Source organism: Leopardus geoffroyi, chromosome C1 (genome assembly GCF_018350155.1).
Source record: "Leopardus geoffroyi isolate Oge1 chromosome C1, O.geoffroyi_Oge1_pat1.0, whole genome shotgun sequence".
Lineage (NCBI taxonomy): Eukaryota > Metazoa > Chordata > Mammalia > Carnivora > Felidae > Leopardus > Leopardus geoffroyi.
The window spans coordinates 193,671,087-193,688,473 of record NC_059328.1 but is presented as its reverse complement, the minus strand read 5'-3'; the positions used below and the strand labels follow the sequence as shown (position 1 = coordinate 193,688,473).

The following is a 17,387-nucleotide window of genomic DNA, read 5'->3' as shown; positions in this document are numbered from 1 at the left end:
TGCGGGGCAGGAATGTGGGAGCAGTCTAGTTGGGCATTTTGGGTTCAGGCTGTTCAGAAGCTTCAGCCCAGGTGTCATTTGGGGCCACAGTCATTGGAAGAAGCCCTGACTGGGGCCGGGGCATCTGCTTCCAAGGTGGGTTACTTCCACAGCAGCCGAAAGTTGGTGCTGGCCATCGATGGGAGCCCTCTGCCCCTCCTCACGTGGGCCCTGCCGCATGCTGCCTTGTGGAGGATCTGAGCGAGTGAAAGCCAGCAGAGGCTACTCTTTGTGGGTCTTTGCCTCTCGAGTCAGATAGCCGTCACTTCTGCCATATTCTATTTGTTTGACATAAGTCACTAAGTTGGGCCCACACCCGAGGAGAAGTGCACTGCCACAACCAGAGAGCTTACAGTTTTGAGAGAGACAGACAGACAGACAGACCGAGCACGAGCAGGGGAGGGGCAGAGAGCGAGGGAGACACAGAACCCGAAGCAGGCTCCAGGCTCCGAGCTGTCAGCACAGGGCCTGATGCGGGGCTCAAACCCACAAACCGTGAGACCATGACCTGAGACAAAGTTGGACACTTAACCGACTGAGCCACCCAGGCGTCCCATAAACATGTTTTAAACCCATCATATCCTATAATAGCAGCCTATCTTATCTGTATACTTCTTTTACGTATGTATTTTGAATGTCTTTTTTCCCGTTTAAAAAGCATTCTTTCCAAAACAACCTGTGAGGTCGGCAGCTCTGCCTTGTCTCATGTCCATTTCACGGGCAAGAATGCAGACGTAGATAAACTAGCTGGCTTGCCAGAGCTACGCAGCTTCTGCTAAGTGACCGAACCAAGACTGAAACCAAACTTTCCTGCCTCCTTGTCCAGTGTTCTCTCTGCTGTACCATAGGAGTGTACGTGTTAAGCAGGCAGCCCCCTGAGTAATCTCACACTCTTGGAAGCAGCCACCATGTTGTAAGGAAGCCCAAACCAGCTCATGCACAGAGACCGCAAAGAGAGGCCACATGTAGTCATTCTAGCTGACAGCCCCACTGAGTCCTGGCGGACAGCCGTCATCAGCCACTAGGCATGTGAGTAAAGATACTTTCAAAGGATTCCGGCCTCTAGCTTTCAACTCTTCTCAGCAGAGGCAACAGATATCATGGAGCGGAGAAAAGCCATCTCCACCATTTCCTGCCTGAGATTCTGACTCACAGATTCTGAGAATAAAATGATGGCCTTACACCACTAGGTTTGGGGTATTTTGTTTTGCAACAGTAGTCACTGGAACACCAGTAACTCAGCTGTTAGATCACAGCCTCTAGGAAGCTCTGAGGTGAAATGTGAGGGTCCAGGCTGAAGCCAGACGGAGGGAAATGGGAGGAGAACTTTCAGGCCTTGGTAGCATCAAAGCCATCAGTGACCTATTCTACAGTGTTTCTATCGGGGAGGCAAACAGGAAAAAGGTTTTATTACTGACATTTGACATTTCTGAGGAATGTTCTGTCTGCATGCTTCAGGATTATTTTGAAAAATTGTCCCAACACACGTTCACGGAACATGTATGATGGGATCACTTGACTTTCCTTAGGAATGAATGTGATAAAAAATCTGAGTCTCCAAGCTAGAGCTACAGAGAGCATGGAGTTCATAATTTTTCTATCCCACCTGTGCTCCTGAAGCAGGAGCCCAGTTCTCAGTCACCAAACCCTTGGCTGCACACCTATTCATTCATTCATTCATTCATTCATTCATTTAGATGTTAATTAAGCATATACTCATAACTACATGCCCAGAGTTATGCTGGCCTTGAAGTTGAGAGCGCATTTTCTCAGGAAAGGACTACTGAGTCTTACTGATTACTGTCAAACTCCTGTACTCTGTACTCTGTCTTTGTGTCAAGAACTTCTGGTAGAGGCTGCCCATGACTGTGTTCAACCTAATGACATCCAGCAGGATTTCACCCCTTGATGCCTCATGCCAGCCACTCTGCCACATTTGTAGTTGGTCTTCAAGGGGCCAGAGGGATCTTGAGAAGGCTGTCTAGTGAGGTATTGAAGGCTAAGGAGGTTTCTAGCCTTTTCACCAAGTCCATTCACTGGATGTTGCTCCAGGGATGGAACGAGGGAGGATAGCAGACTCACAAGACAGCATTAGCATTTGTGTTTTTGATGACACCACTGGCTGCACGTGATGGTGAGCTGCAGTTCCATCTACGTTTGGAACGCGGTGCTTTTCAAGAATACCGCACCCATCCTTCTGAGGAAAAGTTAGCTGACTGGGGCAGCTTTTCTCATTATTTGTTTTGAAATTTCTGGCCAAGCCCTAGTGAACCATCAACACATTTGCTCCTGGAATTTTAAACAAGATTAAAGTCATGTGTGACAGCAGGGAAGATCTTTATAGCCCAAGAAATCAAGGAAAGGTAGAAGGAGCAGCATCAGTCATTCAGGAAGCTACTGAAGCATTAATAAGCCCAGACCTCTGTTAGCTGTTGAACAGGTTTCTTGTCAGTCAGAAATTCACTTCTCTCCCAAGAGCCAGTCATTCATTTATCTATCCATACAAGAAACAAGTGATAAATGTCATATTAGGTACCAAGCACTTCTGTGCCAAGTGCTGGGGACAGGATAGAGAAGGCACAGCGCCTGCCCTCTCAGAACATTCTCTCCCAGTTCTGTACTGGTATGCCAAGCACATCGGAGGGGCAGCCTAACCATTCCATTCTGCATTTAAAGGAGAGAAATAAGAGAAATGGGGCTTTAGCACAGGGTTATGTTGACTCCGGCTTCCGCAGGGGCCAGGCAAGTGGCATGGCATCTGTGCCTGACGCAGGCCCAAGTAGACGCTTCAGGTCATGACGAGGAGCCAGAGTACATCCTCCTCTGAAGGGGACAGCTGTTACTCAGTAGCTCCAGAGCTGTCATCTCTTCCCGTTTTCCAAGAGAAGCCGGAAATCCGCATTTTTATGTGAAATTTCTTTATATTTAAACACTCTGCAGGCCAAACAAAACACAGCCACTGGTTTTGACCTCTGCTTTATAATAGAGAATGCTCGCTTTTGTTCCTTCAGAACTAATGAATGCTCAATTATGAGAAGGAATTTGGAGGTTGGTGTTAGATTATGCTCCTCAAAAGGCTGCAGACCCCACCCTGAACCCTCGAGATACTAATTGACACACTAGCACAGGCCGACAGCTGGGCTCTGGAAGTAGGAACACACGAGGAAACAGGCCAGCTAGTCCAGGTCACTTTGGGAGGTCAGGGCAGCAGTGCAAACATTAGGAAGGCCGAAGACAAAGGTCAGGTGGCAGCAAGGAAGCCCTCCGTTTCCTCGAGCTGTTGGTTAATGAATCATATTCAAAAACTATCACCAGATTCCCCCTCTCTGGCACTGCTTCGTGAGGTGGAAAAATTAAATGGAAATCAAAATTACCATGGCTGTCGGGAGCTTTTCAGAGACCAGCAGGCCAGTGTGAGGCCAACATAGGATGAAGTTTCTGCCTGGAGCAAAGGTCTCCAAAGGATACCTGGTGTTGGGTATTGCAGAAGGGCTGGATGGAACAGGATCATATACTGGAGCCTTGGAGCCCGGCTGCCCATATTCGAATGCCAGCTCACTCCAGACTCACTAGGTGACCTTGAACTAATCACTTGTCTTAATAACTCAAAAAAAGCTTCATCTCTGAAGCCGGGGATAATAATGGTACCTTCCCCAAAAGTTGCTGTGAGGCTCAGAGGAGTGAACCTACAATGCTGCTTGACACGCAGAGCCTAGGAGCTACAAGCTTCACTGGTGGCCCAAGTACTGGGGTTAGTGTTGCTAGGAGAGGTGGGCCTTCCCTAAATGGCTCCCTGTAGCTTTCTTCAGTGGCAAGACACTGCATCTGTGGATACCGATGGCAACCGCCACTGCAGAAGTAATGTTTGTTCTACCTATTTGGGCCCTCAGATTCTGCATGGGGCTCTCGGCCACTGGATCCTACCATAGCCGCACTGCGGTCACTGCACGGACCAGCACCTTGATAGGGAAGAGAAACCCTGGGTGGGCTTCCTCCTGCCTCTAGGGTGGTCCTAGACCAGACCTCCCCAGAGGAACTGCACTTCGAGGCCTCCCACCCTCACCCCCTTCCTGCCCAGGCAGTAAGAACTCCCCAGAGGGCCATGCTAGATAGAACAAGTCAGAAGCACATACTAGCCTCCTAGCTTCATCATCTTTCTTTGGTCTTGCTAGGAGGCCTTCAACACTTGAACCAGAAGCTGAGTTTTGGCTTCCCCAAAACGGTATGCACCTTCAGTACTTGTCTCTTTGAAGAATGAGTGCCCTTTTGGTGGTGGGTGGGGGCGGGGGGGGGGGGCGGTGTTGTGCACAGATAATCTCTTCAATTTTAACAAAAAGCATTCTTTAAATTTTGTACAATCCTAGAATGTGCTGTGTGTGTGTCTGTGTGTGTGTGTGTGTGTGTGCGCGCGCACGCTTAAAAAATACTGAGTCCACACTGTTTCTGTAGCTGTAGAAGGGAGGAGCTTACCAGACTGAACTTTTGGCAGAAATAAAAAGGACCCATGTTTCCTTCCCACCTGCAATTATAGTTTTACCAGCTTGTAAAGCACCCGTAGAATTTGCAGTACATTCTTCCTTTGCAGGAGGGGAGAGGCCCTGCTGTGAGGGTAATTGGCTTTCTAGCTTCCTTTAATGTGCAGGTGGAAGGGACCTGTACTGAAGGGCCTATACTCTTAGGATTAACTGATGTTGAATTGTGTTTAACTTCCACGCATCTCCCTGAATACATGTGTTCCGTTAAATCTTAGGAGTGGAAACACAGCTTATAACCTCGGAAAATATCCCCATCCCTATCACTTCTTATGGCTTTACAAAAACAGAGGTGTTTTTTTTTTTTAATGGATTAAAAAAAATTTTTTTTTAATGTTTATTTTTTGAGAGAGAGAGAGAAAGAGAGAGAGAGAGAGACAGAGCACAAGTAGGGGAGGGGCAGAGAGAAGGAGACACAGAATCTGAAGCAGGGTCCAGGCTCCAAGCTATCAGCACAGAGCCCAACGTGGGGCTTGAACTCCCAAACCATGAGATCATGACCTGAGCCAAAGTCTGATGCTTAACCGACTGAGCCACCCAGGTGCCCCTTAAATGGATTTTTAACCGCCGAAGGGATTATGCTCAACCCTGTTTAACCCTTGTGTTAAAGATACATGGCATCTTTAAATGACAGTTTCACACAGTACATCCAACTTGTATGAGTTTTTTCCTCAAGCTTTGGCTGTTTACAGTATTCGTACCCAGGAGGAGAATCTCGGACTCTTCACTACTTTATATCTAGAATCCTAAGTTACCTTATTTGTGAAGTGAAAAGGCAGAGTTAAACAATTTTTACAGCCCCTCTCCCAGCTCTAGGAACCCTGGTTCCATGATCCTTAAGAAGTGATTAAATTCTTGCATGTAGCTACTCTACATGTCTCTATCTACTTTCTGGGATTTTCTTGCCAGTTTTCATAAACTAGCAAGGCTCTGAGCATAGCAAGGAACATGGAGTGAAAGCCAGATAGCTGCTCCTTCAATCAAGGGACAAATGTCAAGATTCCATTTGCCAAAGATCAACTGATGTTTTCACTTTTTGTCCTTAAACAGCAGTTTTAATCTTTTTCACAAACTTAATCTGAAGGACAGCTTACAAAAACAAGTTAAATATACTGATTTTATACAGCCCTTAAAAGCAAATTACCTTCTTAATACCTTACAATCTAGTGGCGGCTAGAATAGTCCCCAGCACACAAAAGTTGGCCAGTAAAAATGTGCAGAATATGCCAGCTAGTGAGTTTGCTCCTAAATGGGCAGCTTCGATAGGTTATCTGGTGAACTAGGAGTTGGAGTTTGTGTCAGAGCTAAAAGCAGAGAGCCCCTTGCAGCTCCGGTGTGCATGAAGGACAATGAAAGAATGGGGCATCATAAGGGAAGGCTTAGACCTGAAGAAAAAGGGAATTCAGGGAAGGAGGTTGTTGAATGGATTCTTGGCTGGAGCAGAGGTCAAGGGTGCAGAGAGAAAGTCTAGGTAATCACAGGTAGTAAAACTACCGATTGGAGTTTCATCTTTTTCTCTTTTTTCTGTCTGTTGCCCTCTGGGGGCAGGGCAGGGGATCATCTGACAGACAGAAGGAGCTAGAAAGGGCCAGGATTCTCAGGCTGCTTGCTTTTTCCCCAAAGTTGTTAAGGCGCACTCTCACCGAAGGCAAAGTCCTCCCATTTCATAGCACTCAGTCAAGGAGGGAGGAGAGAGACATTCAGAAAACCTACAACCCAGGACAACAATAGTTCATCCTTTACCAAGTAACATAATACCTCCGGCACTTAGTCTTTGTAAAATGAGAACATTGTACTAAATAATTAGATTAATCATAGCTGTTTTTTATTACATGTTTAAAAAAATGTGACTTTTATTATAGAGTGCTTACTTGAGGCCAGACCCTGTTCTAAATCCATGTAGATTACCTCATTTAATCCCAGCAGCCCACTGAGGTAGGTACTGTTATTACTCATCTCTTGCCCAAAGTCATTTAGCTGAAGTAGAGGAGCTGGGATTCAAACCCAGGCTGTCCTGTTCTAGTACATACCTTCTCGTTTCCGTTTTATATGAAATGTTTCAGACTTATCAAATCCAAGAATAACAAATACGACCAGCTGCTTGATTACCCCTGCAGTTGAAGGATTCCCTTCTCCAGTGGGCACACACTCTGAACCACTACGTTTACTATTTGCCACCAGCACTAACATTTCTTTATTTCTAGAGGCATCCTGATACCAAGATCTACCTGGCAGCAAGGCCACGCCCTACCATTGCTGAAGCTCCACGAAGTCTTATCACTGGGTAGAAGGAAAGAATAGAAGGCAATGAGGAGAACAGAACTACATAAATGTTCCCATCACAGCCTCAGAGTACCAGCACCACATATGCAAAAATCCAGTGCCTGGGAGACGCTGCGTAGATGCTGTGGTCATAGTGCTTAGGCCCAGTCCTGCCCAGGTTCCCCCAAATAGTCCATAGCCCCTAAAGTTGCTACAGTTTTAACCACTACTGTGGTGGCCAAAATATTTTCATTCTGTCCAACCCAGTGACCAGTTGTCAAAAACAGCAAACTTCCAGAGCAAAGAACTGGATAACCCACAGAGTATATTATAGCACAAATGGGAAAGCAGGCTAATTACATATGGACTTATGATACTGTGAATTTGCTTTTGTTTTTTGAAATTTTGGACTTAGCATATTCTATAGTCATCACTAAGGCTGACCTGTGTCAGTGTGTGTTTATATATTTATAGCTAGTCTGCTTCCAAAAAGGACTTTTGTGGTAGAGCTTCTCTCTCTCTCTCTCTCTCTCTCTCCCTCCCTCCCTCCCCGTGTGTGTGTGTGTGTGTGTGTGTGTGTGCGCGCGCACGTGCACGAGTGTGTGTGTGTTCATAACTGGCTACTTTTAATTCTCATCACTTGCCATTGGTTTGAATCATTGGCATATATACTTATCAAAGATGAGTCTTTGCTGCTCAGGATCCGGCGTGCCTGGAGTTCTGCTAGCATCCCTCCCACAGAATGTGGTTAGAAAACCCAACTCTTCTAGAATTGCCTTCAGCCTAAAGGTTCCCTTCAGCTACTGGAAGAATAGAGGACAAAAATCTGATGCAGCTGACATTTTAGGTGTGTATATAATTTACCAAATTGTTGACCACTCAGCTCTTAGTCAGTGGTCACAAAAGGAATTAGAAACCCTCCCCTGCTACCCCACAACCCAAAGAAGGAAGGGTGTTACTTGGCTTTGGCACAGAAGCCTGCTGGCACACAGTGTCAAACAGCAGCACAATGGTACATTTTGGCCACAGAAGGCTTTGGGGTGGCGGAAAGGGCCAAAATAGTTGTGGCATAAGTTGGCCAAGATATTAAGCAGATCTGAGTTTAATTTGACGTAAAGATAACAACGCTTTTTTTTTCGTTGTTTGTTTGTTTTGTTTTCCAACTGGCTGCTGCTTTCTCTGTCTCCATGGGACCAAAGATTTCAGCCAGGAGCTAGTTCATAAGGGCATTCAAGTCCTTTCAAAGTGAGACATGCAATGGTCTTTACACAGGCTTTCACGTTTGGCTGGGCAAGATGGGGTAAGGATAAAAAGACACATGGGGATCTGGGAGAAGCTGAAAATGGATCTTGAGGCTTGAATTCCTCTATGACTTTGCTTAAGCCACATTGCCTGAGCTTAGAATAGAGAGGCAGGCAGTCTGTCTCCTTGGGATAAGGAAAGATTTGGAACTCGGCTACTGTGAGGTCTTGGCCCCTACTGTGTATTCTGGTTTGTTTTGTTAGCAGGAGCAAGTTATTCTCGTTTCTTGCCTTTGGGGTTTTCTTCAGCACACTTAGAAGCTAGGAGTCTCCACCCCACTGATAGGGTGGACAGAATGGGATAATGAAAGGGGTGGAGAGACAAGTTGATTCAGCTGCTTAGGATGAGGAAGGCCAAGAAACTTCAGGCCTCGGAGCTAGCTTCTGGACACATCAAGGGTGGGGATGGAAGGGGCACCATGAGGACTGAAGTTATCTCTATCTGGGCAAGAAGCCATTCTTCCTAAGAGGCTAATGGGGCCAGCCGTGCTAGTTAGGAAAACCAATTTCTTGTCTGAATCGTGACTTTATTGCCCGTGAAGTGGTTAACAGTGGAGGAGAAGCTACAGTATTCTGAAAAGTAGTCAGTGAAGTGTAACCAATCAAAAGGGATTATGAGATATACCTAAAAATGGTTAAAATGGTAAATGTAATGTATATTTACCACACTAAAAAGAATATGTAGCTTCTTTAAAAAAAACAAAAAGATTAGGAGCACCTTAGGAAAGCACTCCTTGACTTATGTATGGACTCTATTTCATGACCTTCTAAGTATTTGTGAAGTGCTAGGTACCATGTTTTGTGATGTGGTGAATTTAAAATGTGTAAGACAAGATGCTCATTCTAGATGGGCAGTATGCTGACGGGGTCCTCCGAGTGGGAAGGAGATGCATTTAGGAGGAAACGAGCAGTCCCTCTACCCAGGATCTGGAGGTGCCTACCCAATTTCCGACTGGGAACAGAGACGGTGCAGTTTTAGGATTCTTGCCAAGACTATGCTATGCATTCCCCACATAAAACGTTACCGGAGTTCGTTCTTAGGCCTGCTTGTAAGAGTCTTTAAAAATACTGGCTCAGTAGGTAGAGCATGCTACTCTTGATCTGAGGGTCATGAGTTCAAGCACCATATTGGGCATGGAGCCTACTTTAAAAAAACAAAAATAAAAATGACCTATACGTGGAAAATTCAACCTTGAATGCAAGTCTTTATCCATCCTGCACTCCACTACTAAGAACAATACCTGGGCAAGAGGAAATGCCCAATAAATATGGAGTGAATGAATGAATGAATTACAGGAAGAGGAAGACAAGTATGAGACTGAGCTCAAAAGGGACTGTATGTTAATTCGAGCCACGATATTGCATAAGTGAGCATTTGTGACCTGAAGATCTCACCAACATTAATCTTTTTGTGTTTTCTTTTTTCTTTAGGACTATTTAGTCCTGAGTTCAGACAACTGATTTTCAGTAACCACTATAGTTCAGCTATAGCATGCCCTCTGAAAGGCAGTGGAGCATAATGGTTGAGGGCATGGAGCCTGGAGCCAGACAGCTTGGGTTTACATCTTAGCTGTACCCCTTACCTGCTGTGTGATCTTGAGCGGATTACTTAAACATATTATGCCTCAGTTTCCTTATTTGTAAAATGGGGATTATTAAAGTACCTACCTCACAAGATGATGAGATTGTGTTATAAATACATGAAGTTCAGTTGATTTACAACACCATAATAAGGCTTTTATCATGCACCCCGTGACTACAGGTGCTTTCTCTTTTTTATTCTAACAGTTGAAGCTGTCCATGAATAGCAAGAACACTTTAATATTAGAAACTCTGAAATGTTACAAAGGGGATTCCCTACCTGGACAATCTGACATATATTTCACATCCTCTTTCTACCACTACTGCCAATCTTTTCTAGTTTAGATGACCCCAGTTTCTCCATCTCTGACATAGATAATAATTTACCTTATATGGCTAATAAGGGAACCAATAAAGATATAGATATAGATACACACACGCACACACACACACACTGAACTTTTATTGAAGTATGTAAGCAAATTAAGCGTAATAGAAAATGGTTTTTCAAATGGCTTAGCAGAAATCACTGATACTGGCATTTTTAAAAATACATTTAAAATAGTAGTTGACTGGGGCGCCTAGGTGGCTTAGTCGGTTGAGTGTCCAACTCTTGATTGTGGCTCAGATCATGATCCCAGGGCCACGGGATCAAACCCCGCATTGAGCTCCATGCTAGGCATGGAGCCTGCTTAAGATTCTCTCTCTCCCCTTCCCTCTCTCCCTCTATCCCTCCCCCCTGTTTACACACATTCTCTCTCAAAAAATTTAAAAAAGTGTTTAAAAATACAATACATAGCCATCATGATATAGAGCTAAAACTCAAAAATCAGAGTTTGGTGGGGCGATATTGCCAGTAACACTGCATTTAAGAATGATAGCCTTTTCTATTATCAGGTCTTCTAGCATATTCTAGTCATAAATTATACGTAAGTATGCACAGATATGTGTTATACACAGTCATGCGTTTAAGGAAATGGCCTCTTTTCCGTAATTTGAAAATTCCTGGTAACTCCATTTTATTTCATTAATGTACATTCTCACATGCTGTTAACTACCTGCTTCCTAGGATGCCGTACAATTTATACTGCTGACATGACCTTGTGACAGAATCATGAGTACTACAGCTAATTTGGAATTCTTCAAATATGAATGAAAAACACAGAGGAAAAATTAATAACCTGTGAATGGGGAAGGGCTGGGGTGGCAGAAGCAAGGGAGGAAGGCAGCTTGGCCCAGGAATGGCATTGGAAGCTGGGAGAAGAGAGGGAGCTGGCTGCCTCAAGACATGTTATTTTTACTGTGGCTTCTTGCTCCTCTCCACCCCCACCTCTTCCAGTCTGAGCTTTGAGTACAGTTGAATTTTCACCACAGAACTTGGCTAGGTCTCCTCAGGGACTTTCTCTTTCCCATCTTTCCATAAATTATAGGTTTGCACATGAGAACAGAACAGATGATTCCCATTATCTTTTGGGTTGGGTTAGGATTTTTTTTTTTTTTTTTTTAAACCTGCCCACTCTTAAATGTGTATCCTAGTTCAGGGAGGTGGAGCTTTTGTTAACATAGTGGCACATCCACCAACAAATTGATCCACTCCTCTTTAATAAGATGGTTTTAACCTGGTTTCCTTGACCAGTATGATTACGATCATTTTCCTGGGCCTTTAAATACTCACAGGAAGTCATTGCTCCTAAAGAACCGGGCCTTGCCGGAGCTGTTCACCAGTATCCCCAGCACTTGGAACACCACCTGGCAGAATGCAGACTCTGCATGTGTATGTATGGATATTTTGGTCCTTATTTTAGTGGTGAAGTGACATTTCCAGGACACTAGTATATTTTCATAAACGACCCATTCAGATCATTGTAAAATAATCGGATAGATCCAAAAGTGTTCATTTTCCCCAGAGCATAGGGACCATTTATAGATAGGGTGTAGAACTCACTAAAAGCTAGAGCCACTGCTAGTAGTTACTAACGTTTAATGAGCTCCAAAGCTGAGGACTCTCTTTGACTAGATACACAGACCAGATGCAAACTCAAAGGAAGGGGAAAAGGAATTTACTGTATTGCATCTGAGTTTATTGTGCTCTTTGTGGTCTCCTAAAGTATTCAAGCTAAGCTCTCTAAAAGAAATAGGTCCTAGGGAAAGGTGCAAAGAGAAATGAAAAGATGCGGCCTAATTCCACTTCCAGCATCTGGAATATTCTATTGCTTACAAACATAATAAAAGTACAGTGAAGGAATTTTTTTTTTAAATGTTCTTGACAGTGAGGGAAGAAGTGGGAAAGGACAGATAACATTTTTAAAAAATGGTTAATATTTGATGCAGAATTCAATAGAAAAACTGAGCGACCTTCCTGAAAAAGCAAAACAAATAAGGATGAGGACTTGGCCTGATCAGAAGAGAAGTCTAGTGGGGCGCCTGGGTGGCGCAGTCGGTTAAGCGTCCGACTTCAGCCAGGTCACGATCTCGCGGTCCGTGAGTTCGAGCCCCGCATCGGGCTCTGGGCTGATGGCTCAGAGACTGGAGCCTGTTTCCGATTCTGTGTCTCCCTCTCTCTCTGCCCCTCCCCCGTTCATGCTCTGTCTCTCTCTGTCCCAAAAATAAATAAACGTTGAAAAAAAAAAGAGGTCTGTAGAGAACAGGGAGGCAAGTTACAAATGGGGGGATCATGACAGCAAAAAAGAAAAGCAGAAGTGTTCAACTTGGAACACTGGAAGAAGAAACAGCCAAAGCTGAGTGGAGAGGAAGAAGAGGCAATAACGATGTTACCAAGAAGCATGCTATAGAGACAGAAGAAACAGTTCCTCCCCTGGAAAATGGACAGGGACTAAAGAAGATGGATATTTTTGAAATCCAGATCCTTCTGAATGAGGCCACCATCAAGGTAAACCCAGAGTAGGGTCTAGAGTTTGCTATAAATTTCCAAGTGACCTTATCTTGTAGTTTAACAAACTAAACATGTATTTGCCCGCTATCTCTTGCCCTACCTAACCTTGAGCAAGATCTACTAAATTAATACCCTCTCTTTCTACTTGACTGCCCTGGCAGTGCTGTTGTTCTCTCTGTACTAAATATAGTTCCAGGGACAAAAGGGATGAAACACATGAAAGGCAACAGCTTAGCTTATGTTAATATATGTCTTTCTTGTTCAGGACCAACTAATCCATCTCAGGAGCCCCCCAGAATGACTCCTTTTTGATGTTAGCTTATTTATTTGATGATAGTAGTGGTGAGTAAGTCTGTCCTTACTATATTTCACAATATGAATTAAATCATAACGTGTAGCCACTGTGAGGGTTAAATCCTGTTAATTCTATTGTTTACTCTAAATAGAGGGGACATTGATTTCATAATTAAAAGCTTAATATATTTGGATGGCCTTGTTTACCTCAGTAGCGATTTACAGTTAAGATCCCAAAAGCCCTTCTGTATGGTGTGACCTTTTTGTGTCAAAGGCATTGTGTGGTATGCCTCAAAGGCAAAAATATATCCTTCAACCTTGCTCTTAGCCAAGAAAATTGGGCATGGAAGGAAACAAACCAAACAAACAATAAATTGCCGTAGATGCATGTGCACTAAGTTATTCATTTTTACTCAAATTAGTAAAAGAATGGTCGTTCTTATTTCCTAGCTGTTCTTTCCAGAAATACGTTACTATATTACTTTGTGCCTGATACAGCTTAATATAAGCCTTCAGTATCCTAATTTGGCATTCCTCAAAGTGTGGTTTAAGAAGAACAACATTTTTGAGCTCTTAATGTGCTATTTACATTTCTAAGAGATTTGCGTGTATCTATCATTCCATCCTCACAACCAGCCCGTGCAGTGGGTTTTATTATTACGCCCATTTCTTGGATGAAAACCTTAGGCAGAGCAGGTAAAAATAATTTGCCCAAAGTCACCAGCTAGGACATGGAAAAGTATCAAAATTCAAACTCAGGAAGACCAACTTAGCCGGTGCTTTTCATTACTATACAAGGACATCTCTGATTTCATGGAATTTCTACCAAAATGCAACTGGTTGGTACAAGAGATGGACATGGCATTAAATGACATTTAATCACATAATGAGAAAATTATTCCCTTCCGCTCGCTTTCTGTCCTTGAGGTTAAATTAAGCAATGACTTATTTTGGTGCGACTTGAACCCCTAACATCTGCTAATCTTTTTTTTTTTTTTTTTGGAACAGAGTTCGTGGCAGGCTCAGGGTGTTCCAGCAGTTGTGTTATCTTGATTTTATGGCAAGGGATGCTGGTTTTCCATTTGTGGTATTCATGCAAGGCTTTCATTTTTAAACAAACTTACTTAAGTAAGTGACTCCATTTAAATAAAGCATTAAGTAAACAACACAGGTGGAATGCAGCTATGACAATGTTTGTGAAGGTGTTTTCACACGATTGAAGTTTGGGAAACATTGTCCTGATTCTTCTATTCTGAAGTGCACTTTGATGCAATGTTTTTGGCAAACACTGAGTGAGATTCCTTGTGTTCTTATCAAAAAGATCCCTCCCATGGGGCGCCTGGGTGGCGCAGTCGGGTAAGCGTCCGACTTCAGCCAGGTCATGATCTCGCGGTCCGTGAGTTTGAGCCCCGCGTCGGGCTCTGGGCTGATGGCTCAGAGCCTGGAGCCTGTTTCCGATTCTGTGTCTCCCTCTCTCTCTGCCCCTCCCCCGTTCATGCTCTGTCTCTCTCTGTCCCAAAAATAAATAAACGTTGAAAAAAAAAAAAAAAAGATCCCTCCCTCCCTCCCTCCGTGGGGGGGGGGGGGGGGGGGGCGCTCATCTGCCACGGAGTTTTCACCAGAGCAAAGAGAAGAGAGAAAAATATGTTGCACTGAACTTTTTTTTCCCCACAATAACCTATTTTATTTTGCCTTCCTGAGAGTTTTTACTTTATTTTTTTTTTGTAGTGAACTTTTAATCACACCTCATAATTTTTTTTTTTCCTGAAAACATACTATTTCTGCTTTTTTGGTGTTAAAATCCCATTACCTTCTTGTGAAAGGATAATGATAGTCAAGAGATTTTTGTTTGGTTTTTAATATCCTTACTCGGCAAAAGTAAAAATTAGAAACTTAAAAAAAATTGTACCGATCCTGAAAACATGAAATTTGGGTGCCATTGCTCAGTCACTGTTCATGGTAGGATTCCTGTTTGTTGCCTAGCAGGCTTGAGTACTTCAGGAAGGGTAATGTGGAATCATGCCAATCTCTTTCTAAAGTGCATTCAAGCCTTTTCTTCAGGGAAATTATTAAAGCACTCTGCTTGTGAAATCCTCTTTATTCTCTAGGTTTCTGGTTTTCCTATCAGGACTGCAATGCTAATTATTAATAAAATCCTTTTTGAAAGTTGAGGTGCCCCTGAAATAGTTACTGTGAGCAACCAATCCATTGGAATGCTGATATTTGTTAAAATGTTTATTTCATTTTTCACTTCCAAAATGGAAAGTTCAGAGCACAATTGAGAAATACTTGGTCATTGGTTTTCTGTTTGTTTTTCTTTAATGTTGCTGCTGTTGTTTCCGGGACGTAAGAGAACAGAGAAGCTAAAAATCTTGGACATATTTAAGAAAAAAAGTCACTTATTTTTCTTGACTTCATGCTCTGATCAAAACATTATTTTACATGAGATTTCAGAGTTGATCTAGAAGGAGGCCATTGGGAGATGCAGAAAGATTTGTAAAAGGGAGAGGAGGCCCCAAATGCCCAATATCAAGGAGGCTCGAGTTGGAGGGGTTAATTTTAAGTCCAAAGCACAGACAAGTAGCAAAGTTCAAAGACTCCTGCAAAATTTAAGATGATTTCTCAGGATAAGTCAGAGTCAGCCAGGGAAGATCTGGCCTGTTGAAGGTTGGCATTGGCCAGCAACCCCGAAGCAACAGGATCAACGCCACAGTCAATGCTCTAAGGAAGACAATAGAAACTAGTCAAAGGTCTCAGACTGAGACATTCCCAGCCCCTAGATCACTCTGTAAACTCAATGGATATGACTGGCTTTCACATTTTTTATTTCACTAACTCTAAGACATCTGAGTAGCCCTGTCCCTTATGTGGCTTTCCTTGTACCTTAAAGGATCTTTGTAGAGAGGCAGGTTCTCATCCTTATCTACCCAATGGCCTCACTTTCAGCAGTAGATGGCAATGGCTTGTTCCTGGCCTGACACTAAGCCCCATGTCCATATGGAGTCTTTCATGATCCAGTACAAAGGGACCTGGAACAGGTCTATCAGACCAATGTCATCTTTTTTCTCTTGGGAGTAGCCATGACTCAGAGAACCTTCAGAAAGCAGGGCCAGACAAATATGCGGATGCTCCAGCAGGCTAATAATTTTGCATCTTCCTCATTGGTACTCTTAACTTACTTTCAGTAGGTACTCAGATCGTATTTAGTATATTTAGTAGATAAGGAAAGGGAGCGACAAACTGATTATCAATAAAAATACATTATACTTCTTTCTGTTGAGAATGAAGAATTACAGGGCACCTGGGTGGCTCAGTCGGTTAAGCATCCAACCCTTGGTTTTGGCTCCGGTCATGATCTCACAGTTTATGGGTTCAAGCCCGGCATCAGGCTCTGCTTGGGATTCTCTCTCTCTCTCAAAATAAATAAACATTTAAAAAAAATGAAAAATGTATTACATACTCTAACAGTAGCACTACCTTTTTAACTTACTTGGAATGAGATTCCTAATAAGTATTTCCATAACTCTGAACTGGATGGTGTTAGTCACAGCCTCTCCAAGAGTACAAGCAACATACAAGGATATAATTATAAGGTCTTGATCAAAATATACTTAAGGTTTTGTTTTGTTTTTTTTTTTTCTGGCTTTCATCTCAGCAAAATGTTTCCAACTTTTTCAGATACCAGATTTGGTCACCATCAGTTTTTCTTTTTCTTGCCTAATTGTCTTAGCTAGAACCTCCAGTAAAATATTGAATAGATGTGTTAAAAACAGACATCCTGGTCTAATTCCTGATCTTAAGAGTAAAACATTTGGTCTTTCATCATTAAATATGCTTTTAACTTGAGTTTTTCATGGATGGCCTATATCTGTTGAAGAAGTTCCCTTCTTGTCAAATGCTTTTTATCACAGGGAGGGGTTGGATTTTGTCAAATGCTTTTTTTTGTTTGCATCTGTTGAGATCATCTTGTGTTTTTTGTCCTTTATTCTATTAATGTGACAATACAATGTTTGATTTTCAGATGTTAAACCAACCTTGCATTCCTGGGATGAATCTCAATTGGTTATAGTGTTTAATTCTTTTTATATGTTGCTAGATCCAGCTAGCTAGTATTTTATTGAGGATATTTGTATCTTTTTCCAACTCTATAGTTCTTAGTTTTGGTCTGCAATTTTTACAGAATCAGGCAACTTTAACATTCATGCAATGAAGCTCGTCTCTTGCACCACATTAACTGATTGCTCAGATGACTGGTGCATCATTCCAGGATGCTTTTCCTGGCTTACAGTTTCTCTGTACACCTTACATGTGCTTACCACCAAAATGTTCAGTACTCAATATATAAAGAAGTTTTTAAAAATTTTCACTGCTATCTACTTATCCTCTAGAGGAACTAGTTCACATTTGACAGTAATTTAAAGAGTAGCTGTGGAAACGTGAGCTCACTGGCACCTTATTTCCAATTTATTTGGTGATAATGTTGTA

The 17,387-nt window shown here is 42.8% G+C and overlaps 1 protein-coding gene across 8 annotated transcripts in view; it reads left to right on the top strand.

Moving 5' to 3' along the window:
- The window catches only part of PLEKHM3 (pleckstrin homology domain containing M3), a 199,280-nt gene that overhangs the window by 126,868 nt on the left and 55,025 nt on the right, over positions 1-17,387 (top strand). Inside the window, exon 7 of one of the 8 annotated variants that reach the window (XM_045480983.1) lies at positions 11,393-11,489. The exons of the other annotated variants lie outside the window; for them this stretch is intronic. Within the exon in view, the coding sequence (XP_045336939.1) occupies positions 11,393-11,489 (97 nt within the window). The remainder of the gene's footprint in view (positions 1-11,392; positions 11,490-17,387) is intronic. 8 annotated transcript variants of the gene reach the window in all.